The 22264-nt window shown below is 43.2% G+C and overlaps 1 protein-coding gene across 4 annotated transcripts; it reads right to left on the bottom strand.

Annotated features, from left to right (window-relative positions):
- Window positions 1-65: 65 nt before the first annotated feature.
- On the bottom strand, window positions 66-22174 carry LOC146765776 (merlin-like). Of its 4 annotated transcripts, XM_085557462.1 has the most exons (20): window positions 21477-22174; window positions 20393-20501; window positions 17375-17604; window positions 16105-16222; window positions 14357-14482; window positions 13873-13995; window positions 11403-11486; window positions 10339-10407; window positions 10027-10109; window positions 9304-9379; window positions 8757-8894; window positions 7078-7152; window positions 6636-6749; window positions 6111-6233; window positions 5408-5625; window positions 4456-4558; window positions 3661-3788; window positions 2987-3137; window positions 2090-2299; window positions 66-1130 (listed from the first exon to the last, which is right to left on the bottom strand). In XM_085557462.1, the coding sequence occupies exons 3-20, from the start codon at window positions 17380-17382 to the stop codon at window positions 1095-1097; spliced, it is 1983 nt and encodes a 660-aa protein (XP_085413588.1). In that variant the 5' UTR covers window positions 17383-17604; window positions 20393-20501; window positions 21477-22174; the 3' UTR covers window positions 66-1094. The 4 variants fall into 4 exon arrangements, with proteins under 4 accessions (XP_085413588.1, XP_085413589.1, XP_085413586.1 ...); XM_085557463.1 differs by lacking the exon at window positions 20393-20501; XM_085557461.1 differs by lacking the exons at window positions 66-1130; window positions 21477-22174 and having other exon boundaries at window positions 1913-2299; window positions 20393-20598.
- Between the last annotated feature and the right edge of the window lie 90 nt (window positions 22175-22264).

The raw sequence follows: 22264 nt of genomic DNA, 5'->3' as shown, positions 1-22264 counted from the left end.
CTGCCTTGTTCATGCTGGAGGAATATTGACACAACACTCCCTTCGAAGCAAGTGGAAATTGAAGCTTTTTGTTGAACCTGTTTTTTTCTTTAATCTCGGCTTTTAGAACAAGACATTTAACAACATTACCATTCATTTTTACATCACATGTCAAAAGTTCAGCTGGACTCCTGCTTTAGCTGCAGCTGAATGTTGTCTGCTTCCCCAGAAGTCCTCAGAGTGAAGATTTATGGAGAAGCAGATACTTAAATGCACACAAAACCAGGAAATGCAAGTGGGTTTTACTAATGAGGCAGGCACTTTGCTGCATGCACCTCTCCACCAGAAACAAGTCCCACTTTAGCAGACACCAACAGCATCTTTTGTCTGTGTCTAATTTGGGAGCTGTGTTGCACAGAAGTGGGAAGACAGTTAATGTATGCAAAGGTTGCTCGAGCAGAAAATGCTTGATCTGGTCAGGGACTGGAAGAACAAAAGCTTTTCATTCCAAACAAAGGATTCCCCCAGGAGTGGGAGGTACTTGAAGATGTCCACTTCTGCATCTGGAATTAAAAGCTGAGATTTCTCACAGAGAAATGCAAATCAATTAAGTGAACCAAGAAATGTTTGGGGAGGAGAAGGAAAATACTTGGCAGACAAACACTAAAAGGTCGAGCAGCTCTGTGGGAGTCATGTCCCAGGGACTGGACCAAAACCATAATTAGTCTGTTGTGGAGATAAATACCAAGCTTGTGTTCTGTTTTCTCATCCCAAACATCTCCTGGGCACTTGCTGCCTCACATCCTTCCTCCAGCAGCAGAGCTCTAAGTGTGTGAAACACCTGGGGGAGGAAGGGTTTTAGCAAAAGTGTGAAGTGTTCCTTCCAAAGTGCACAGGCAGTAAAACAACATTTCCTCTGGGTTTGCACTGCTCCCAGCCACACTGGGGGCACTTGTGGCATTCCCAGCTGATGTCACCTGCCTGGGAGCTGGATGGCAGCTCTGGATCCACAGTGCCTTGTCTCTCACAGCTGGCAGCAACCAGAGCTGCCCAAGTGTCCCCACAGAGGCAAAAAGGCCACCAGTCCCGCCAGGCTGGTAAGGAAATGAGGGGCTTCAAATGTAGATCACATCTGAGTCATGCTGCTGAACCTGCAGGCAAATCAAAGAGGGAGAATTAGTGCTGGCTTAAAGTAACTCCCTTTGGTCTGGGTATTCCTCTCCTCCAACTCTGAAGCCTTTTGCAAGATGCTCTGCAATCGCTTTTTCTTCCTTCTTTAAACAAATTTGCCTCACCCCTGAGTTTAGTCTTAAAAGTTGCTTCTGTTGCCTCAAAAAGAGCTGCTCCCTCAGCTGCTGCTGCACTCAGCTGTGTCCTTTGGTTCTAAGCACAGCAACCCTGAAGGAGGTATTGAATGTTACATTCAGGAGCTTTTAATTGATCCTAAACCCCTCCAGTTCTGTTCAGATAAACCACAGTGACTCCATCAGGCTTTCCCCATTCCCAATACCCTGCCCAATTAGCACTGCCTACAGACAGCTGATTTCCTTCCCACTGTTCCAGACCACATTTCCTTACAGCTCTTCCTCATTCTCCAGCCCAGTGATATTTCAAAGCAGGTTGTTTTCTCCTGACACTCAGCTCATTGCTCTTCAAGCCTCTTTGACAGGGAGCACATGGAAGAGAACTGAGCTGTTGGGAGCCTGGGGATTTATTGGTCTCTTCCTCCCTGCCTTTTAAAAGAAGAAGACAAGCACAGTATGTTTTAAGCTCTCTATACCTGGGAGCACATTTCTCATTTCCAAGTCTGGCTGGTACAAATAAAATTTAACACAGATCCTCCTACTGTGTACAGACATCTCTGCTTCATTTACCAAGGCTTACAGCTTTGCACTCCAGCTTAGTTCAGAAGTGAGAAAAAACAGGCAGCCTCGAGTTATAAACATTCCCAAATGATGTGCCAGCACCAGGGACTCCAAAATCCTGCAAAAGCCTTGTCAGCTGTGAGGCTGGGACAGAGCAGGACAAACCAGGTCCCTAAAGGCAGCCAACCACTCTGAACTCTCAACTTTTAGCCAACATTTAGGAATTTACTGACAAATCTGATTACCTTTATAATCTGTTTCCTGGTTCCTGTGCCCACACTGTTGGCAGCCAAGGAATTGGCTTGGGAAGATGACTTTTCCACTGGCACCATGTGTTGAATTTTGTTGGTGCAGGGCCAGCTGCTTGCAGTGTTTAACAAGTAAGCAGGGAAAGGTCTTTGAAGATTTACATCCATTGCATCTCCAGTTTCGAAGGTTCTCATCCATGATGGGGCCTTGAAAAGAACAGAGCACATGGAAATTTAATGCCCTCTCTATGTCAACACTCATTAAGCCAAAAAGAACATCAGATGAGTAGTCAGAAAATAAAGGCCATCTTTTCTCATAATTTTTCAAGCCTCCCTTCTGTCTCTGAAAAACCATTGACTCAGAGCCATTTTTGCTACATGAGGAACAACCTGCAGACAAAGCCAGCCCTATTCCTGCTCTGCTGCAGGAAGAAGCTGAAGAGTTTATTTAAATAACAAGCAACTTATGACTAAAATCTGGGTCTAGTTCCTCATTGCCTTCAAAAAAAAAAAAATTACACCAAGGCTTTTATGACTTTTAGCAACCACAAAGCACATGAATGAGAATGTGATGCAAACTGTAAGAAACCACATTTGAATGTGTTAGTCACAACAATTTCATTTGCTCCAAGACCTTAAACCCTGATTGTGATTTCACAATCATAAAATGAGATGATTATTTTTTTGCTGATGCTCCTGGTATTCAGCACAGGAAAAAAGGCCCTAAGATTTTGTTTTGACATGAATTTTCCTCTAAAAGTGTTTATGCTTCTAATATTTTATCATTAAGGGTAGTGAAGGCTTGGACTGAAATACAGCAGCTCCCTCTGGCATACACACTGTTGCATTTTAGGGTTCATGCTGGAGAAAGAGGCAGGGATGTGGGGTTCTTACACTTCCTAAGGAGCGATCCAAGGAGCCCAAGACTTCATTCCAGTGACTGTAAAGCCCAGCCTGTTTTTCCTCCAGTTTCAGAGCATGAATTTCAGACTTCAGTTCTTTCAGTCGATCTTCGAATTTCCTGCTGTTTTCTAAGTAGTCCAGCCTGGGAGGCAAAAAGTTTAGTGTGGCACAATTTAACCCAAGAACAGGTGTTTGCGGAAGGAGGAGAGTTGGTTTTTGTTTCCTTTTATGTTTTATAAGTAAAATGAACTCTGGCAATGCCAGCCTGGCTCCCCTGACCCAGTGACAAGGGGGTTCACTTCTTACTTTTTTGCTTCCTAACTTTTCACCAAGCATTTCCTTCCAAACTAAGGGACGTCTGATGGATCAGCTCCCAGCAATTCCACAGTTTAGCACTAGAGGGAAACTTCTGTCCTCTCACATGCTGTCAGTTCAGTAAGGTGCTTTGTCCCACCCCAAGACAGAAGGTTCTGGATTTATCATGTCTTGATGCCACCAAAAACCCTTCCCCTGTGTGAAAAGCCAGTCTGACACAGACATCACCCACACCAGCTCAGTGAAAGGCCTCCAGCCATGCGCACATCCCAAATTATTTAAAGATGAACTGTGCTTCCCAAAGATTTCATTGCCTTTCTCATTCATTTGCACCTCAAGCATGCTGATACCTCTCTCTCTCTATCTCAAAGGAGAGTCTCTTGAGGTCGATGTCCTTCAAATCCAGCTTGATGGATGCTTTGTCAAAGTTGGCATCTCTGCTGTCACCCGGGGAGTACTGGGGGTACTTGGCCATGTGCTGGAAGAGGCAACGCAAGCACTGTCAGCCAGATCTGATGGACTGATTTGGGATTTATCTCCTCAGTTCTGCAAGAGTACCATGCTAAGCTATTTCCTAAGTTTCCTATTATTTCCTAAGTTTCTGAGACACACAGATGCTCCTGCAGCCCTTCCCTTGCAGCCAGCTGAAGTCTACAACCCACAGGAGCAGAGATTTATCCTGGCTGCAGTGTTTCTATTGCAGCAGAGTATAGAAACCCAGCCTCAGCAGGGCTGGAGCAGAAGAGGGAGCTGGGGCACAGACCTTCAGCAGTGCTTTCTTGCTGGGGACAACTTCACCTGCTTTGCCCAAAAACAGATGGATGTGCCAGGATGACACAGCTGGCTCAGCACAGCCATGTCTACAAAAAACTGCCTGGCTGAAATGGCACCACGAGTTAGCCATGAAGGCAAGACAGCCTCTGCTCCCTAAGTCCATCACCAGTTCTGGTGTTAACTCCTGCATTGCCTTTCTTACCACCCTGAACAAACCCAGCTTCCACCCTTGCCACACTGCTTTTCTACACCAGTCTGACCCCCAGCTGGATGCAACCATGCCACCAATCAGCTTGATGGGGGCTATAAAAATGACATCAACCCCTGACTATCCCTGAAGATGAAGAGGTGCCAAGAGGAGCAGAACTTACAGGATAATTAAGCCTGGTTATGTCTAAGAGCTTCTGCTTCGCTTTGCGTTCGGCCTCCCGGGCTTCGTGCAGGTCTTGCTTCAGGTGCTCTGCTTCCTTGGCTCTGGAAGAGAAATATCCTGAGGGGAATGGCTGATGATTTCCAACATGGATTTCAGAGCTCACTAGCTTCCAGAGGACAAGTCCACTACTGTGTTATCTTCACACCAAGGTACTCGTGGGAGATGCTCACATGGAGAACTGACTGGGCACAGCAGGACAGACACACTCCTGCACAAAGTGGATGAATTACCATGATTTTCCTACTCCTAATTTCCATGGGCTCAGTTACAACCTGCTGACACAGATTCTCTCCAGGCCATCAGAGATCCTCCCCGAGGTGGGGAGAGGTTGCTTTATTTTGGCAAGCTTCTTGGCAGTATCCTAAAACAAGTAGAAGGATTTCTTAATAACAGGGTTAAAAATCCTCTGTCAACACTGGCCTGCTCTGCATGTTCAGAGAACATGCAAACACTCAGAGTTGTTTATATTCCAAATGAGTTTACCTGGTTTTACACTTCTTAAATATCTAAAAGGGAAACAAGACACCATTCACTTGATACTAATGAGTGAAAACAGCCTCATATCTCACAGGGTATAAAGAGTAAATTTAGATAAGTAGCTAGTGCTCGTTTGAAAACACTAAACTAAATAGAAGATGCTTCTGCATTCTGGATCTTTCTTGCTAAACATTCTCTTTCTTGCTAAACAAGAAGCTTTGCATCTGATCCTCTGTAAATTTGACCTGCAATACAACAACAGCATCCAGGTGGAACAAACAAGGCACAAGGAGGCTTAGTCCCTCTGAAGTGTCACTTCAGGAATAATTCCCCCCTCCTGGGTTTGGCTCCGAGGAAAGCAGCACTCCTGCAGCCCAGCTGAGAGCACACAACGCCGGGGAAGCAAACCCCACCTCCTGTCAGACTCCTTCACCAGCTTCACGGCGATCAGCTCCGCCTCCCGCATCTTCTGCTCCATCAGCCGCTTCTCCTCCTTGCTTTTCAGAGCTGTGATCTCCAGCCTCTGGCGTTCCTGCTCAGCCTCTGCAGCATTCTGGGCCAGCAGCTTGGCCTCTTCTTCTGCAATCTGGGCTTTCTCAGCCAGCAGCTCTGCTGCTTCCTGGGATCGGAGCTGAGGAGAAAGAATTTTTCTTAGTTCCTTGTCCAAAATCACCCCTGCAGGCAGGCAGGCAGGCAGAAGACATCCTTACTAAGTGATAAATTATTATTTCTTAAATAAAAACCAGACAATTTAAGGGTCTAATGTTCCTCCTCTGCTCCAGAATTTGCTGTGTCTCACCTCTACAAAGCAAGGAGGAAAATCTTAGAGCTGGACAAAGCTGAAGTCAGCCCCTTCAGTTGCCTCTTTCTCCCAATTTCAGCTCCAAGACTGTTTCCTTTCCTCCCCTCTTAGCCTGACACTGTGAGCCAAATAAAGGGAGGGAATGGCTCACAGATTATGGCAGATCAGGGATTTCCCAGTGATTCCTGCATGCCCTTTCCACCAGTGATCAGAAACTCTCCAGCCTTGTCTGAGCTACAATTCCTGGTGTGAAAAAAATCCTGCTTCCAAACCAAGAAAGCCCATCAAACACAAGAATATTCAGTCTAACTCACAAGGGCCTCGTTGGCCTGCCTGGCTTCATCTTCCAGCTGGAAAAGGCGCCTTTCCAGCTCTTCTTTGGCTCTCTCAGCTTCTTCTCTGAGCTGCTTCTCCCTGGCCAGCCTCTGGCTCTCCATCTGGAAGTAGGATGAGCAAGAGTTGGTGGGATTGCAGCAGGATCTCACCTGAGCCTGAGTGAAATGCATCAAATGAAGAAGGGGCTGCTCTCCAGCAGGGATGCTCACCAGAGGTGCTGAAGCTGCCTGAACTTTGCAGCACTAAACTTCTCAGGCAGGCACTCCTGGTTATTTCAGACTGCTGGGAGAGCCCTTGGATTGATCTGGTTTGTGCCCCAAATCTTTGGGATCACCTCTCCACACAAACACCTCTGACCTCACCTGCCACAGGGCTGCTCCCACATTCAGTCCTGCTGCACTTCCTCACCTCCCACACACACACTGATGGAATACAGGAGCAGCAAAGGCAGAGCTGGAATAATAATCACCGTCTTCAACAACAGAGGAGCAAGAAAAATCTACCTTTTTTCTAGCTTTTTCTTCCCTGGCTTGTGCTTTCATTTGCTGGATCTCTATGGAGTCCACTTTTCTCCTCCTCATAAATAGGTCGTGGTTTCCAATGCACAGCTGGAAAATCTGGATAGGAAAGGCAAAGCAAATGGGGTTTTGATGGACTTGTGCCCCTGCCAGAGGGACAGAGGCCCACACTGGCCTCACAGGACAATTCTGACTTCAGCACAAGTGCTGGCAGCTCCAAGAAAATCAGCACCCAGGGCAGGCTCACAGGTAAGCTTGTAACAGGATGAGAGGTTCCTCCTGTCCTTCATCTCCCTCTGATCCCACTTTCCTGAATTATACAGGCTGATCTAGGCTGAGATCCCAAGATCACAATTTTGTTTACAAACACTATTTCTCTGTCAGTATCACCAGGCTCAGTTTTAAAGCAGGAAAGCAGTTTACTCACTAGTTTGTTCACTTTGAGCTGAGAGGAGAAGAACTTGAAGACTTCTGCTTTTTTGTCGAGGGGTTTAATAGTTAACTACACAGGCAAAAGAAAAAAAAAGTAAGAACAGTGAGGAGAAAAGTAAGTTGAAACTATTAAAACCAATGCAAACTTGAGCTCATCTCCATTTTCTCTGGGGAAGCAGTGATTTATGCCACAAATAGGGGCAGAGTGACATAAAACTGTTTTTCTCCATAGAATCAGGCTGTGTTAGAGGATAAACCCTCAGGCCCAGCCCAGTGCCAGTGTGGATGGGGATTTTCCTGATGCCACCTGTGCACTGTCCCCAGAGCTCTGGAACAAGCCTTGCTTATCAGGAGAACAGGACACAGCAACAACCCCTAGAACTTGGCCTTAAAGCCAGGGAAATGTCAAACACCTCTCAGAACAGCAACAACTGAAGGGATAAACAAATGTGTCAAGGGCCTAAGGACTTATTCTTCAGAGCAGCAGGTCAAAATCCTGGAGGCTTCCTCAATTTTTCAATCCCAAGCTGTTCCCAGAGGCCAGGCAGGGTTTTCCTGCTGCCAGCTCAGTGCTTCACTCCATACTCTATGCTCTGTTTGGCTGTAGAACAAAATATGGCCCCTTTTCTTTTTAAGGCTGTGTTTTCTGTTCCTCACAGGTCCCCTGGCACTCTGTTCCTCTAATTCATTTGCAATGTAATTCCTGTATAATTCCAGGGCATCTGAGTCTCCAGGATCATGTCCTACAGCTCCTTTCACCCTCCAGGCAATGACTGGCTGCCTTTTGGGGAGCAAGGCTGTGGTGTGTCACTGAATAAAGTGAACCTTAAACACAGGGCTGTCCAATTTTCCCCCAACAGGGGAATAAAGCAGTTTATTCACAGATCTCAGAGACCAAAACTGTTTTGGAGTAGTCCCCTCTGACTTAATGGATATGAATCTAAAATCTCATCTCAATTTTAGATCTCAGTTTCTGTGGGCTGTTTTCCAAAAGTCCCACAGAAAATGGAACAGGCTGTGCTGCCCTTTGGCTGACAAATTCCAGGTATTCCAGTACCACTGTAGTTTTCCTGGGTTTGCTTTTTCTGATTATAGCCTTCCACACAGCCCATTATTTGGACTGAGAATAAATTTTCCTCACTCCTTCACTTTCTAGAAGCACAAGCTGGGCTTCACAGTGAAATTGCAGTGGTGAGGAGTGAAATCATGTCCCAGCAAACTGGCAGAAGTGAGGCAGAAAACCATTAACACCTCCCTGCATGTCTCCTCTTGCCACTGGGCTCCAAGCCTCAGCTGCAAGGACGGCTTCTGAGTGTGCAAACAGCATTTAGGTTTTATGGATCATGGAATTCCTGCTGGGATAACTGATGAAGGCAGGCACGGTGGCATTCATAATATCTGTCTTTTTCAGAGATCAACACATTTGTTTTGCAAGGGCCAAGCAACAGGGAAGGAGCCAGAACAGAGTCAGAGCTCAGAGCAGCCTCAGGGAACCAAGCTTTTGAGCTCATCTGCAAGGCAGGGCTGTTATTTTTAGTTTTGTAACAAAGCTCCCCAGGATTTTCCCCTTCTCCCCCAAAATTATTTCAACAGAGGAAGCTTTCAGCCTGTTCCAAGAATCCCAGTCCACACCCATGCCCATGGAAAAAGAATAATACATCAAAGCCATCATACCTCTTTCTCACTACAGGAAATGTTTCTGATAGAGCTCCACTCAAAGGATTTATTGGGGGAGAACCTGTTATTAATGCTATAGATATGAATACCTTTGGCATCAACTCCAAGCAGGAGATCTGTGTGGTTTTTATTTTGCTAAAAAACAAGAGAGATGAGTAAATGGCATTTTTTGTGACATTAAACAACCACAGACAAGAAACACGTATTTTAATATATTGATATTTGTTTGTATTTAGGCAATTAGTGTTTATATAAAATATTATGAATGCTGTCATTGGTAATAATAAACTCAGTCCTCTAGGCTGCTTATAGTAGCTCAAACTATTTCTCCTTCCTATTCCCTACCTGGAGTTACTCAAAACTTTTGTCAGGTTGTAAAATATTAATCTTAACTGTTTTATTCACTTGCTTATTTAGCAGGCAAGAAAACCAAGTCAGAACAAAACCAGAAGTCAAGAGTCCCAGTTCCAAACTCCCTGGAGGACTTTAAAAGGACAGCACCATTATCTGCAGCAAGTAAAAACTGCTAAAATAAGGCACTTACAGCAATTGGGAAATAATTGACACCATACATTTCCAAGTCTTGGGCAATTTTCAGATAGTTCATCTCAGCTTCATCCCTGGAGAATAAAGCCATGATTATGAAATGCCTTTCCAGCCTTTCTCTCCTGGCTGACTCTCCATTTCCCACTTACAAAAGAACAGCCAATCTGACCCTTTGTACAAACTTAGTTTTGCCATCTTGCTCTCAAAAATAGAAAAAAAAAGGGTAATAAAAACAGCATCTGGACAGAATAAAGAATAATAAAGAGTAAAAGTTGCATCTATTTCAAAAGATGACTCATGGATAGTATAATCTTCATTACAATTCATTAAAAGTCTTATCCTGCCACTCCATGTCTTGGAAAACCACCCTTCCATTGTTTTCCATGAATATATTTCCTTCAGGAGATAGAGTTCATTGAGAAATGAGTCTTGGACAGAGCTTTTGGCCAAGGCCAAAGAAGAGTGAGAATCTCTCCACCCACTTTTCTTCTCCCTTCAAGGTAAATCAGTAAATCTTGAGGAAAATATTCAATAAAAATAATGCTAAGAAGCCTCCAGAACAGGTAGAAACAGAACACAAATATTAGGAAAAGCTGCCTCTGGGTGCTAACAGACCCTATTTATTGTTTCATTAGATTTCCAGATGGGCTGAATTACACTGAAGACAACAAATCCCATAAATAAATGTATGAGGTTTCCAAGAAATGCAAAGATTTCCTACCTGGCAATACCCCTGTGCTCAGCATACCAAGCAGTGATCTTCTCTTCCCACATCTCTGCTGTCAGCTGGTACTGCCTGAGCACCTGCAGGAGAAAGAGGGAGGTTGGATCCCTGTGAAGATCCAAATCCAAGTTCTGCCTCTCCCAAGCAAAGTGAAGTTAGAGGTGCAGTTCACAGCTTGGTCATTTTGCAGAGTTTTTAATGCTCTGATTAATCCCCAGCAATATCTGCACTGCAAAAAGAAGATTCAAAGATTTTGCACTGCAAAAGAGGAGACTCAAAGCTTTGGTTTTCTATCAAATTAAGACTCACCCTTTTGGGCAACAGCTCATCATGGGCTAGAAAGCCTGGCTCGTGGAAATTTGGGTCATAGTCACCATACTGTCCCAAAAAAAAAAAAAAGTTATTTCAGTTTGTTAGAGGCAGAATACTGAGGGAATTGTTGTTTGCATAGTTTGAAGTGAAAGCTTGAGGCAGATTTTATTTTGGTTCCCCTGCACACATCTCCTCATCGGAGCAGTCCATGAAGATCCTTCCAGGCCCTGTGTCAGGCAGGGGGCTCCAACACAGCCCCTGAGCCACTCACACGTCAATCCTAGGCTGGAAACCTTCAAACCCAGCCTGGAAAACCTTCAAACCCAATTTGGATAACCTTCAATCCCAATTTGTATAACCTTCAAACCCAACATGGAAAACCTTCAAGCCCAACATGGAAAACCTTCAATCCAGCCTGGGAAACCTTCAACCCCAGCCTGGGAAACCTTCAAGCCCAATTTGGATAACCTTCAAGCCCAATTTGGATAACCTTCAAGCCCAATTTGGATAACCTTCAAGCCCAATTTGGATAACCTTCAAGCCCAATTTGGATAACCTTCAAGCCCAGCCTGGAATCTGCAGCTCTGAAGGAATTTCCCAGGAATTCACCCTCTGAAGCAGAGGGATGGGATCTGCTGCACAAGGACAGCCCTGCTAAATTGTGTTCATCTCCTGCCACTGTGTAAGTCGGGCTCTTGGTGGCAAGAAGGTAACAGAACTCAGAGACACAAACAAGTTTCATGTCATCCCATTGTGAGCTCTGTTTTGAGCACATTCTGCATCCATGATAATTTTTTAAACTACTGCAAATCATTCTAGCCTGGAGAAAGATTACACTAAAATGTTAGGCCCAAATAAATCCCCTAAATTGAAGAAGCATAGAAAAAAAATCCTTATAGTAGCATTTAATGGGTTTTTTTCCTAGCTGTGCTTGTACCTTCAAGGATGACCAACTTTACCAGTAAATTTTAACCCTGCTGTGTTTTACACACCACCATGTAGATGTGCTGGGTTAAAAGAGAAAAAAAGTCAATTAAAAAAGAGATTTTCTGTGCACAAACCTTGGCCTGAACAGCATAAGAAGCCAGTAAAACTGTAGCTTCTGGGGAGCAATAGATTTCCTCATCCAGGATCTGCTTCTTAACCTAAACCAACAGAAAAAGGGAGCAAGTTCAAGAAGCTCAAAGTCAGGACTTAAGTCAGGCTTGAAATGAAAGCAGACATGCCCAGACTAGAACTTGGCACCAAATATCACCTTTAGGAGTTAATAACAGCAACAAGAAATTGGCATTCAGGAACACAGGAAGCCTTTAGTTATCACTGCATTTAATGAGAACAAAAATGCCAGTCAGCTGTCTCCACACTCTTACATAAGGAGTCCTATAAAAGAAAATCCTATAAAGCATCAATTTTATTGTCTGCGCTTCATTTCTTTTAACAATCCCTTTTTTTCCCCTGCCTGTCTTTAGGAAAGTCAGCTTTGCATCACATCAGACTTTAGATTGGGAGGGAGCTCTGGAGGTCAGGTCCAGCAGAGCAGACTCAGGGCTGTGCAGCTGTCATATGAAAACCATAAGAAATGTTCTCCAGCTTTCCAGAATGAGAGAATGAAGGAGACCCTCAAAAGAAGCTGAATAATACAGCACTTAATTTATTCATTTTCAATGGTCTAAGCACAATCAGACAATGCTAAAGAGTCTTTCAACATTATTTTCATTTTAATAACCTGTGGTGCTACCAAGAGCAGAGGTGTTATAGTTTGTGAGGTGTTGTTTGATTTTAAATCAGTTGTGCAATTTCTGTTTGAAAACCTAAAGAGGGAAGGGGAAACTAATCTGGCCAAATCCTCCTCTCAGATGTATTTAGCTTAGGAACAAGCACAAGACAACAAAATTTTGCATAGCTCACTGCCTTAAACATTTCCAAATAGAAAATGACTTGAGCTAGCACAAGTTATGTTTACAAACACACCAATGTAGGTGCTGGGAACTGAAATGAGCCACCAAGAAAGTTTTTGCTTTTAAATTTAGTCCCTGGTGAGCACAATCTGTGAAGCTGAGTTACAGTACAGGGAACATTCCTTCTAAGCTGTTAAAATGGAAAGAATGAAAATATTTTTCTTCCAATTTGGAAAGCTCCAGCTTTCATTCTCCACAGTGCAAATCATGCTCCAGAATTTAGAACAATGTAGATAAATCCCCCATAAGTGTCTGGGTTGTTGGGGTTTTTTTTCTGATCAGTTTTTACAAGGACTTTTTGTTAAACTTCCTGAAGAAGCAATAAATTACCTCATCTTTAAGCAGACATTATTTAGCTTTAGTCATTGACATTTATTCAGGCATTTATGCCACATTAATTTGCAAAGGTCTGAAGAGTCAGGAGAGCTGAAATCTTCAGGCATCCAGATGTCTGAACATGTTTTTCCTATTAGCATCCAGGTGTTAGCTGAAGTTCTTACAGTCAGGAAACTTTGCAAGTTCCAATTTGTTTCAGCCTTGTTTTCCTACTTTGGAATGACAAGAATTTGCTAATTGCATATCTGCTAGCTACGGCAGGTTCAAGCAGAAAAGAAAAAAAAAGTGGAAAAATCAGGATTAAAAGAGTAGGAAGAGTTCTGCTGTTCTCATTCCTTTCCAAAATTAGCTGAAGAAATAAATTGCCAAGGGGTTGAAGGTTCTGGATGAAGTTCTGGTGGGTTTATGAACCCTCAGAGCTGCAGCATTTCCCCAGTTTCATCAGCACATCCTCCTCAAGGAACGAGGAATTTACTGGGTTTATTTCCAGCTGCAGACTGCATTTATCTCAGCTACCTGCACAGACACATCCTGCTGGAATAAAGCAGCACTCCAGGGGCTGAAACTTCCAGAGGGACTCCACAGCAAGTCAGGAGAGAAGCTGGATGTCCCAGACATTGGAAGTGACCATCCCAAACTCAGATATGGAGCTTTTTCCTGGTTGATCCATCTTTCTTTTGGATAAAGTTCCAAGAATTTGCTCCTTCATCTGCTTTTTGAGGGAGCTCAAATGGTGTTTGCTGCTCTGCTCCTCTTAAACCTTGCCAGGTGAACAAACCTGGAGTTCAGCATGCCTGTCATATTCCATGATCTTTTATCCCCATAATCCAAAATGAAAGTTTAGGGAATCCTTGTTTTCTAGAGGTTTTGCCCTCCAGCACAAGATCTCCCCAAAAGCCTCACAGTTCTTCCAGCAGTTCCAGCTTTGCATGAATTTTTATTATTTTTTAACACATATTAAGGAGCAAAACAAGCCTGGAATATTCAGGTTTGGAATTATCCCCCAAACTGCTGGGTGTTGTCACAAAAACCTGCAGAAGATGAAACATTCAGCTTACCTGGACACAAACCCACAGCAGGCAGCAGAGATGTTTGTATTTCATAAAAATAATGTCTACAAAGTTCTTGATACAGCTGAAGCAAGCAAAATTATCCTGAGCTGCCAGCAAGATCAAAGATAATGCAAAAGGATTGGGGGAAATACAGAAGGAATTCATGGTTCAAAACTGTTCCTGACCTGAAGGAAGAATAAATGCTGGGTAATTTCTTGTAAGAGTTCCTCTTCTACCTTCTCCGGGTAGAATTTAGCCAAAAAATGAAAGCTAATGGGATCTTCTTTGGGGATTTCTTGATCTAAAACCTGTTGACAGATAAAATAAAATCAAATCAGCAGCAAAAAGGATACATGAGTGTCTGAAGATAATATTCCCAAGGAAAATCAGAAAGTAGCCAATAATCCACTTAAAGCAACCTTCCCATATTTTAGAAGGAAGGGTAATTCTGAGCTTTAATCTAACAGCAGTCAGAGGTGATTAGTGGGGGATGCTGCAGGCCAAATGGGATAGAAGCAATCAGAGCAAATAATCCTATTTTCACCTTAAAAAAAGCTCCCGTGTCAAATTCTGAGTTCTCATGGAACATACCCATTTAGCTCCCATGCTCCAGAAAGTCAATATTTATAGAAGTAAATAATTAATTGCCACCCATTTTGTCTCCTGTACCTTTTTGTCCATCTTTAACCAGGTGCACATTCCTTTAATTGTGTACTGCAAGCCAAAGAACCAAGTCTCCCTTAAACCAAGGGCTCGACACACCAGGTCAAACAAATCCTTTCCCTTCCACTTCATCTGAAAGAGAGAAAAATCGAGAAAAACATGTATATCCTAAATGAATTTGCTCCATTTGAGCCTTTTCTCCTATGAAATCTTATTTCACCTTTAGGTTTTTAATGAAATATTCTTGCTGCTGTATCAGAGTTGCTGTGTTCCACCTCCTCTCCCTCTCCAGACACATCCAGAGAGCAGCTGGAGTAATTTAGCTACCAAGCACTTGGGGGAATGGGGATTATATTATTGGTTTCCTGGGATATGGCAAGTCTTTATTAATATTTGTCCAAAATTTTGAGTCAATGGTTTATACAAATTGGAGAGACTGAGAGAAAGCCAGGGGAAATCAAATCAGGACACGGGGTAGCAATGCTGAACAGTGAGAACAGATCCACCTTTCACACCCCTCAGATATTTCAGTGGCACCAGGCCAAGCCTTTATCCTACTCTGATTTAAATGGGTCCTCTTAAATGTTTTAATTTCAATTTAGCAGCCACAGAGAGCAAACTTTGATTCAAGGTCCCAAATTCACACACATCTGATGCCTTGTTCCTTTCACCAGAGAGGCTGCTCATCTGTTCCTTCTATTTGACCAAATTTCAGAAAGGTCATTTTATCTAATTGCTAGAACTAAAAACTGAATGGGAAAAAAAAAAAAAAGTGAACTTTTAGGCAGTATATGAGTGGGAATCATCCCAGCAAAACAGCAGTGTCTGGGGAGAAAGGAGAGGTAGCAAAGGAAAGAACATACTATTCGTTAACAAGGACTCTGATCTCTAAATCAAATTTTCCAAATCCTTTATTCTCACAATTCTGCCTGCAAGCATTCCAGAACAGTAAGTCATACAAGATTAATCTATTCTCTTTGTGAAAGACCTAATAAATTATATTAAATGGCTCTCAGAGCAGCCAGGTCTCACTAAAACTGCCAGTCCCATTGGAACTGAGTTTTCTAACTCCCCAGAATTCCTGTGTGTCTTGTTTTGCTTTTGCTGGATGATTAGGAATTAATTAATCAGGGACAGTTCTGTCCCTTCAGTAGTACAGCCCAATTTGTTTAGCAATCGATAATTTCTTTTTCCCCAGCCATGATTTCCCTGATTAATTTATCAGCCATAATTAATAGAACTTCCAGCTTTTTCATCAATCCTTTTTTTCTCTTCTGCCCAGAGATCCAAACACCCATTGCAGGTAAAGAACTGGAGTTTATAAATGGCAAATTGGAAGAGAATAACCCAGATCAACAAAAGTACCAGTTTACAAATTATTTTTTAAGCAACATCTTAGCACCAGCTCTGACCAGTTTATCCAAGGTGGATGTGTCTTAAAGAGTTGTGTCAGTTCCAAAAAAAAAAAAAAAGAAAGAAAATTCAAGGAGAAAAGGAATCCTTACAAACAACTGGAATGAAGAAAGCAGCTTTACTGTTAATTTAGTTGTGTTAATCACATGGATTTCATGCAAACAGCTTTAAATTCTGAACAGAGTTAAGAGAAGAACACACCTGAGATTAAATAATCCATTATTTATAAAAATAGCAGATCAATTTTAAGACCATCCACGAACTGATAATCTGAATTTCTCCAAATTCTTGCAAATCCAAAGGGCATTGCCCAGCTCCCCAGCATTTGCTGACACTCTCACCTCACAGCTGAACTCCATCTCAGCATCCACTGTTATAATTCTGACTTTAAAAGTCTTTGGTTGTTTCTTCTTCAGGCCTCGGATGGACATATTTTTCAGCTGATGAGGGCAGCCACACCTGAAATCAAACATTGAGGGATGGAAATTCAGCAGCATTTTCTTGGTTAGATTCCAAAGTAGGATGAGTCCAAACATGCAGGAGAAATTTACCGTTAGAGATGCGTTTTTTGTGTCTAATAAGGATGTTGAAAGAAAAACCTTTAAAATCAGCTTGCTCCTTTAAGTAAGTTGCTCAGAAAATGTTATTGCTGTCTTTTCTCAGATTTTGGTTATCAGAAATAAAATTCTCTTTCTCAAGGGTCTCTGCAGTATCTCCACTCAGTAGAACACCAGAAACTGCAGCTGAACTTTCTTATATAAAATCCAACACAATCCTTTCCCATCACTTATGGCTCCTTCAGTAACTAAATCATTGGATTTCTTTATAACATGGGATTTTAACTCCCTGAAAATACACAAATGCCAAGAATATGTGCACTGGAATTCAGCTGAATTTACCACATTCTCTTGTGCTACTCACTCACAATGACAAAAGTTATTTAGAACAGGAATTTTCCCAGTGAAGTTCCTGTGAAATTAATTTAATTTTGCAGAAGCTGACAGAAAACTCCATCAGAAATCTTCTATTCTACATGTAATCACCTCCATGGCACCCAAAAAATTGAGGAGATGCTGCTTTCACAGACACAAGGGTTGTGTGGAAACCAAATATTGAAAGCTGGAGTTAAATGATGGTGTGAACCTGCTCCAGGCAGTTCTCAGGCATTTCTTTCTGAGCACAGGAAATCAGCCTGTAAAGGTTTTTGCTTCTTTTTACTTTATAAAATTAACAAGTCAAACTTGTATAATGTAGTGAGAATCTGTGAAGTGTACAGGGCAAGAGACTGAGGCATTCCTGGTTTCCTGCAATATAAGACTACTACACTGTGGCAGAATTCCAGTCTCTCCTTGAGGAATTCCAAAATAAAGCTCTACTTTAAACTGAAAATTTCCATTTGCCTGCACCTTCCAGGATTTTATAAAATATTTTGCTCCTTTTTTTCTCTGCTGAGCTCTAAATTGGCTTGCAAATGTGTTGATTTTTCCACTTACTTTGTCCGTGCCTCTCACCCACAAATTTTGAGGGGTTAAGTAGGAAGTGAAGCAGATATGGAATATTTTCTTTACAGATTATAGGGAAGTTGAGGAGGGGAACAGATAAAATAGTTACCAAATCATAGGGGTATCAGAGGCAGAGCTGATGGAGACAACTCAGAGTGGGGAAGAGGAGCTCAGGAGGAAATTCATCCCTCTGACACCACTGGGGATTTGGGGAGTCCTCTCCCTCCAGGTAGCTCTGCTGGAGCTTCTGCTGAAGTCTTCTTCGGGTTTGGGGCACCACTTCTGGAGCTGGGAAGATAACTGGAGTCCAGAGGAGAGCTCCAAGGGCTAGAAAATCATCTGTGGTGAGATGAAAGCACAGGTTAGAACAGAGAAAGGATGAGTGGTGGACATGGAAATGGCTGCTCTTCAGGACAAGGAATAATGGGCTTCATGAAGTCGCAGACTGAGGAAAAATCAAGAATAATCAGGGTATTACAGTGCTGGAAAAGTACAAGGTGGCATTTCTCTTTCTGAACTTCCCCCCAAAACAATGTGACAGTGTTGTCCTGGAGACTGGAGCACCTAAACCCTCAGAGGACTCCCCCAAAGCTGGTCCCTTCTGGCAGTGCCCACCAGCAGCCCAGGAGAGGCCACACCACCAAAAACCAATCCAAGAGCAGCACATCCAGAGCCCAAATCCCATCACCCCCAGGGTATTTTTTCTCCTCAGGGATTTTATTTTAGAATGAAAACCAGATCTTGCCACAAATTTTCCTCTTATAATTTAGGCAGCTCAATGCACCCAGCTCAGCAGAGCTCAGGTCCTTTCTACTTAGCACAGCAAAGAGTTTTCAATTAAGGAAAAAGGGAATATTGAAAACCCCCAAAATAACCACAGCAATATTGACAGGGAGAGAGAGCATCATATGAGGGCATCTAAACCAGCAGTAAATTACCGCAGACATTTTTTGATCTCTAATCTGCAAAATTAAATTTTAACCGGTTGCATTCCAAAGATCTTTTCTATCAGTTTTCTTCAGAACTCTAAATAATTGTACCATACAACATTTATAACCTGAGAACGATAGACTTCTACACAAAAAAATGGAAATAGTTTTATTAGTTTCTAGAAGAAACATCAATGATTGAAAACTAAGGAGAAAAAGCTTCATAATTCATTTTTAATATGTAACCTGAAACAGCCAGCTGAGTTAAACAGGAACTTGGAGTTAGGGCCAGTACAGAACATTCTCAGAGTTTCATATGGAAAATTCTGAACAGATAAAATTGAGCAGCTGGAGAAAAATGTATTCATTTTCTCAAAATATGAGAAAAATACCAGAGCTTTTCATTTGGACTTTGAAGTTATGTCTTTTTTTCTTATATAACCAGGTTGAAACGACAATATAATTTGTTCAACATTTCCAATAGCATATTTTTTTTGTTCTTTCCAGAATTTTTATTCCACGGAAAAGTACATTCTGACTCACAGCAAAAAGACATTTTTGAATATCAAATTTTCCCCAGAAAAGTAAACTGCATTTTAATCAATAGCACTGGTAAAGAAATTGGAAAGGGTTTTCACACTGAATAGCTGAAATGAATGTCAGATCCTGACAACAGAAGCAAGAGCACTTAGCAGACAAGATTTTAGAGAAAACTTTTTTCCAACAAGAGAAATCTTGCTAAAAAAAGGACAAGATTAAAAAAAAAAAGAAAGAAAAAAAAAAAAGAAAGAAAGAAATACAAGGGTTTGCAATTTTTTTGTGTAAATGCAAAAGTAATCCCTTCCAACAACAGGGAGTTGAATGCTCCAAGGCAGAGTTCCTGACACCCAGCTCCAGTAATTTATTCCTGCAGGTGCCACAGGGATCCAGAAGGAGCAAAATGTGATGGACCAGAGCACAAATTCAAAATAGGGCAGGGTGATGAAACATTCCTGCCCAGCCAGAACCTGGGAACAGAGAGTTGAGGAGCTGGGAACAAGCACAGGGAGATGCTAAAAGCTCGGCGTGGCCAGGGGATCAGAAAGACAGCGATGGGGAATAAAATGGCAAAGAACAAAAGAGCCCCAAGTCTCTGTTGATGCCAAGACAGAAGGAGCTCTGGATTGGAGTGTTTTCCCTCCTGGACAATGAGAAAACAGGAGCAAAGCGTGGGGGTGCAGTGGGAAGAGCAGGAAGAACTGGCCAGGTGGGTGCTGCAGCAGCGATGCTGATGTGTCACAGCACAGCCCTGCGCTTTGATCCACGTGGGGAGTCACCCACGCTGCAGATAGCGCCCACTCACAGGCAGCCAGAGAGGGAAAAGTGGAACCAGCAGCACCACACACTCACCAGGCTCCAGAAATCCACCGGAACTCAGCACCTTGTAGATAAATCTGTCAAGCTGCCCAAGAGTGAGAGTGCCGTTTATGCGCAGTTAAAGCAGCTCCAAGGTGAATGGATGGGTTTTTAGGGCTCTCCACGGGATGTAAAAACTTCCTTTCATGTGGCACTGGCTCTCAGTGACAGTCGTCACCATCCATCACACTTGGGGCAGCCACACTGGCGTGAGAAATCATCTGTTTTCACACACACACACACACACAATCCAGTCGCACTTTTGAAGGTGAGAACTCAGGTGCAGGCAGGCAAAGAATTCATGGCAATCGAGACCCCTCTCTTAGAGCCCCAAAATGAATCAGCCTGGTCCTTACAGGAGCTGGAAATACAAAACCTTGGGGACACCAATGAGGATTCAAGAGACAAGGCTTGGGAATTACTTTAAGAGCCACCACCAGAGATGCTTGAAGCACCCCACTCCAAAAGCACATGAGCACAGCCACTACTACAGCTTGAAAGAGTGTCAGCGCTGAAATATTTACTGCAACTCCGAGTGGCAAATTCCCCTGGCTTATTATAGTGCTGAATTTCCATACTCCAGCTCAGGAATGAATGCAAGCGATTTGAATGCAGACAACACAAGCGAGCGTCGTGGGCTCTGTGCAGTTGTTGACTCACGCTCCTGCCTCTGCTCCCTGCCCGAGGAATAATTTCAGCAAAGAATTCACTGTTTTAAAATGGGTCAGCAAGATAAAGGCGTTTTCTTTACTCCTCACTCTTAAAAGAAGTTATCTAAAGTCACCAGTTGGATCAAGACTTACCTCATAGATCCTTTTTTGAATGATGATAAGGGAAAAAAAATCCCTTTTAATCCAAAATCTCCGTATTTTCCCCGCAGACATCAATATCCAGACCTCAGAAGTTCTGCCACTGAGAATAAAATCCAAGAACAACTTTTCTACTTGATCCCCTTCCCTTTGTTTCCATGAACTGCAGCATGTTAGCGCCCTCTGAAAAATCAAAGGATTGCTTTCCCAGGTGATAGGAACTCTTAACCATTTCCTGCCTGCACCAGGGCTCCTCCCAACTTCCCTGCTCTGAAATTCAAACAACCAGGCACTAAAATAAGAGAAACCCACGAGTTTTGGCTTGGCTGGCTGTAAAAATTGATAATGAACTTCCAAATAACTCCTTGGATGGTATCTGATCAAACTATTTCAACAGTGTCTCTTGTTCTCCCCATATCAGCCACCTTAAGAAGGGAAACTGCCTGGAGTTGTGCTGTTAATTAAACATAATTCCCTACCTGTCCTCTTCCTGCTGTGAGAGATGATGGGACACCCACAGCAAAAAGAGAACAAGGCTCTAAACTGGGCAGCAGCCAAAATACCAGCAGAAACTTGTAAGTGAGCACAATTAAATAAAAAAACTGGACGGCCTCAACCTGAAGTCATAGGGAAAGACCAGGAGCTTGTTACCTCAAAGTCCAATAATTTTGCCATTATTCAATTTCTAAGTGGTTTGGTTGTTGTTTTTTTTGGTTTTTTGGGTTTTTTTTCTGCTAACCCTCCATTTCATACAGCGATTTACAGAAACTGATTATCTGCTAGGTCATGGATATATATCCGGGTTATGGATAGCAAGGACAGGCCAGCTTTCACTCCATACCTACTATAATTGTTCTGGATTTATATGGAAAACCTTCAAGATTTGTCTCATTTCCATCTCTTAGCAGCAGCACGGAAGAGCACAGCATCTGCTGATGTGCAGAAACCTCAAAGAGGCTGCACTGAGAGTCAGCTCCATCCCCAAAATTCCATGTAAAGGGGTCCCTCAGCACCCACAGTCTGCGTTTGTTTGGAAAAAGAGGTTCCTCAGGGAGAAGCCAAAATTCCCCAAAATTACCTGAGGGGAGGTTGTGTTGAGGTAGACTCGCTCTCGTCTATTTGCAGTGAGAAGAAACAACAGCTTTAAACTGAGATGAGAGATTCAGATTAGGTATTAGGAGAAATGTTTTCACTGTTTGGGTGGTCAGGCATGGGAATAGGTTGTCCAGGGTGGGGTTCCCATCCCTGGAAACGTCTGGATCGGGTGCTGGGTGATGTGGTTTGGGGTTACAGTGGCAGTGCTGGACACACAGTTGGACTTGAAACCAAAGCATCACAAAATATCCTGAGTTAGAAGGCACCCAGCAGGAACATCGAGTCCAACTCCTGGCAGCGCACAGAACATTCCAGGACTCCCACCACGGATCTGAGCTCTTGAGCTCTGTCAGATTTGATGCCGTAACCACAGCACTAAGGCGCCTATTCCAGTGCTCCACCACGCTCTGGGTAAAAAAACTTTCCCTGATACCACCATAAAATTCCTCCAGCCATTTCCTTGTCACACACGCGACAGAGGGGATTGGAACCTGCTCCACCTCTTCCCCTCGTGAGACTACTGAAGGCCTGACCTCAATCTCATCTTCTCCAGCCTGAATAAAAGAACTGACCTCAGCCACTCCTCTTAAAGCTTCCCCTCCGCCATCCTTAAGGGATCTTTCCTAATTATAACCATCCTCTATGCGCACAGCCCACCCCCGCTCCTCCCTCACCGCCTCTGAGGGGAGCGCGGCCGGCGCGCGCCTTTAAATACCCCCGAGGCCCCGCCCCCCTTGGCCCCGCCCCTTCCCGCGCGCGCGCTTCCGCGCC

Source organism: Lonchura striata, chromosome 19 (assembly GCF_050655825.1).
Source record: "Lonchura striata isolate lonStrDom1 chromosome 19, ASM5065582v1, whole genome shotgun sequence".
Lineage (NCBI taxonomy): Eukaryota > Metazoa > Chordata > Aves > Passeriformes > Estrildidae > Lonchura > Lonchura striata.
Note: the sequence above shows the minus strand (reverse complement) of the source record. Positions and strands in the feature narration are given on the sequence as shown.

Coding starts and splice junctions, on each gene's coding strand:
- LOC146765776 (XM_085557460.1), bottom strand. CDS start 16,299: ATGTTTGGACTCATCCTACTTTGGAATCTAACCAAGAAAATGCTGCTG. Junction 6,234..6,635: donor AAGAAAAAGCTAGAAAAAAG/GTAGATTTTTCT, acceptor TCCTACTTCCAG/ATGGAGAGCCAGAGGCTGGC. Junction 3,138..3,660: donor TTTGAGATAGAGAGAGAGAG/GTATCAGCATGC, acceptor TTTGCCTCCCAG/GCTGGACTACTTAGAAAACA.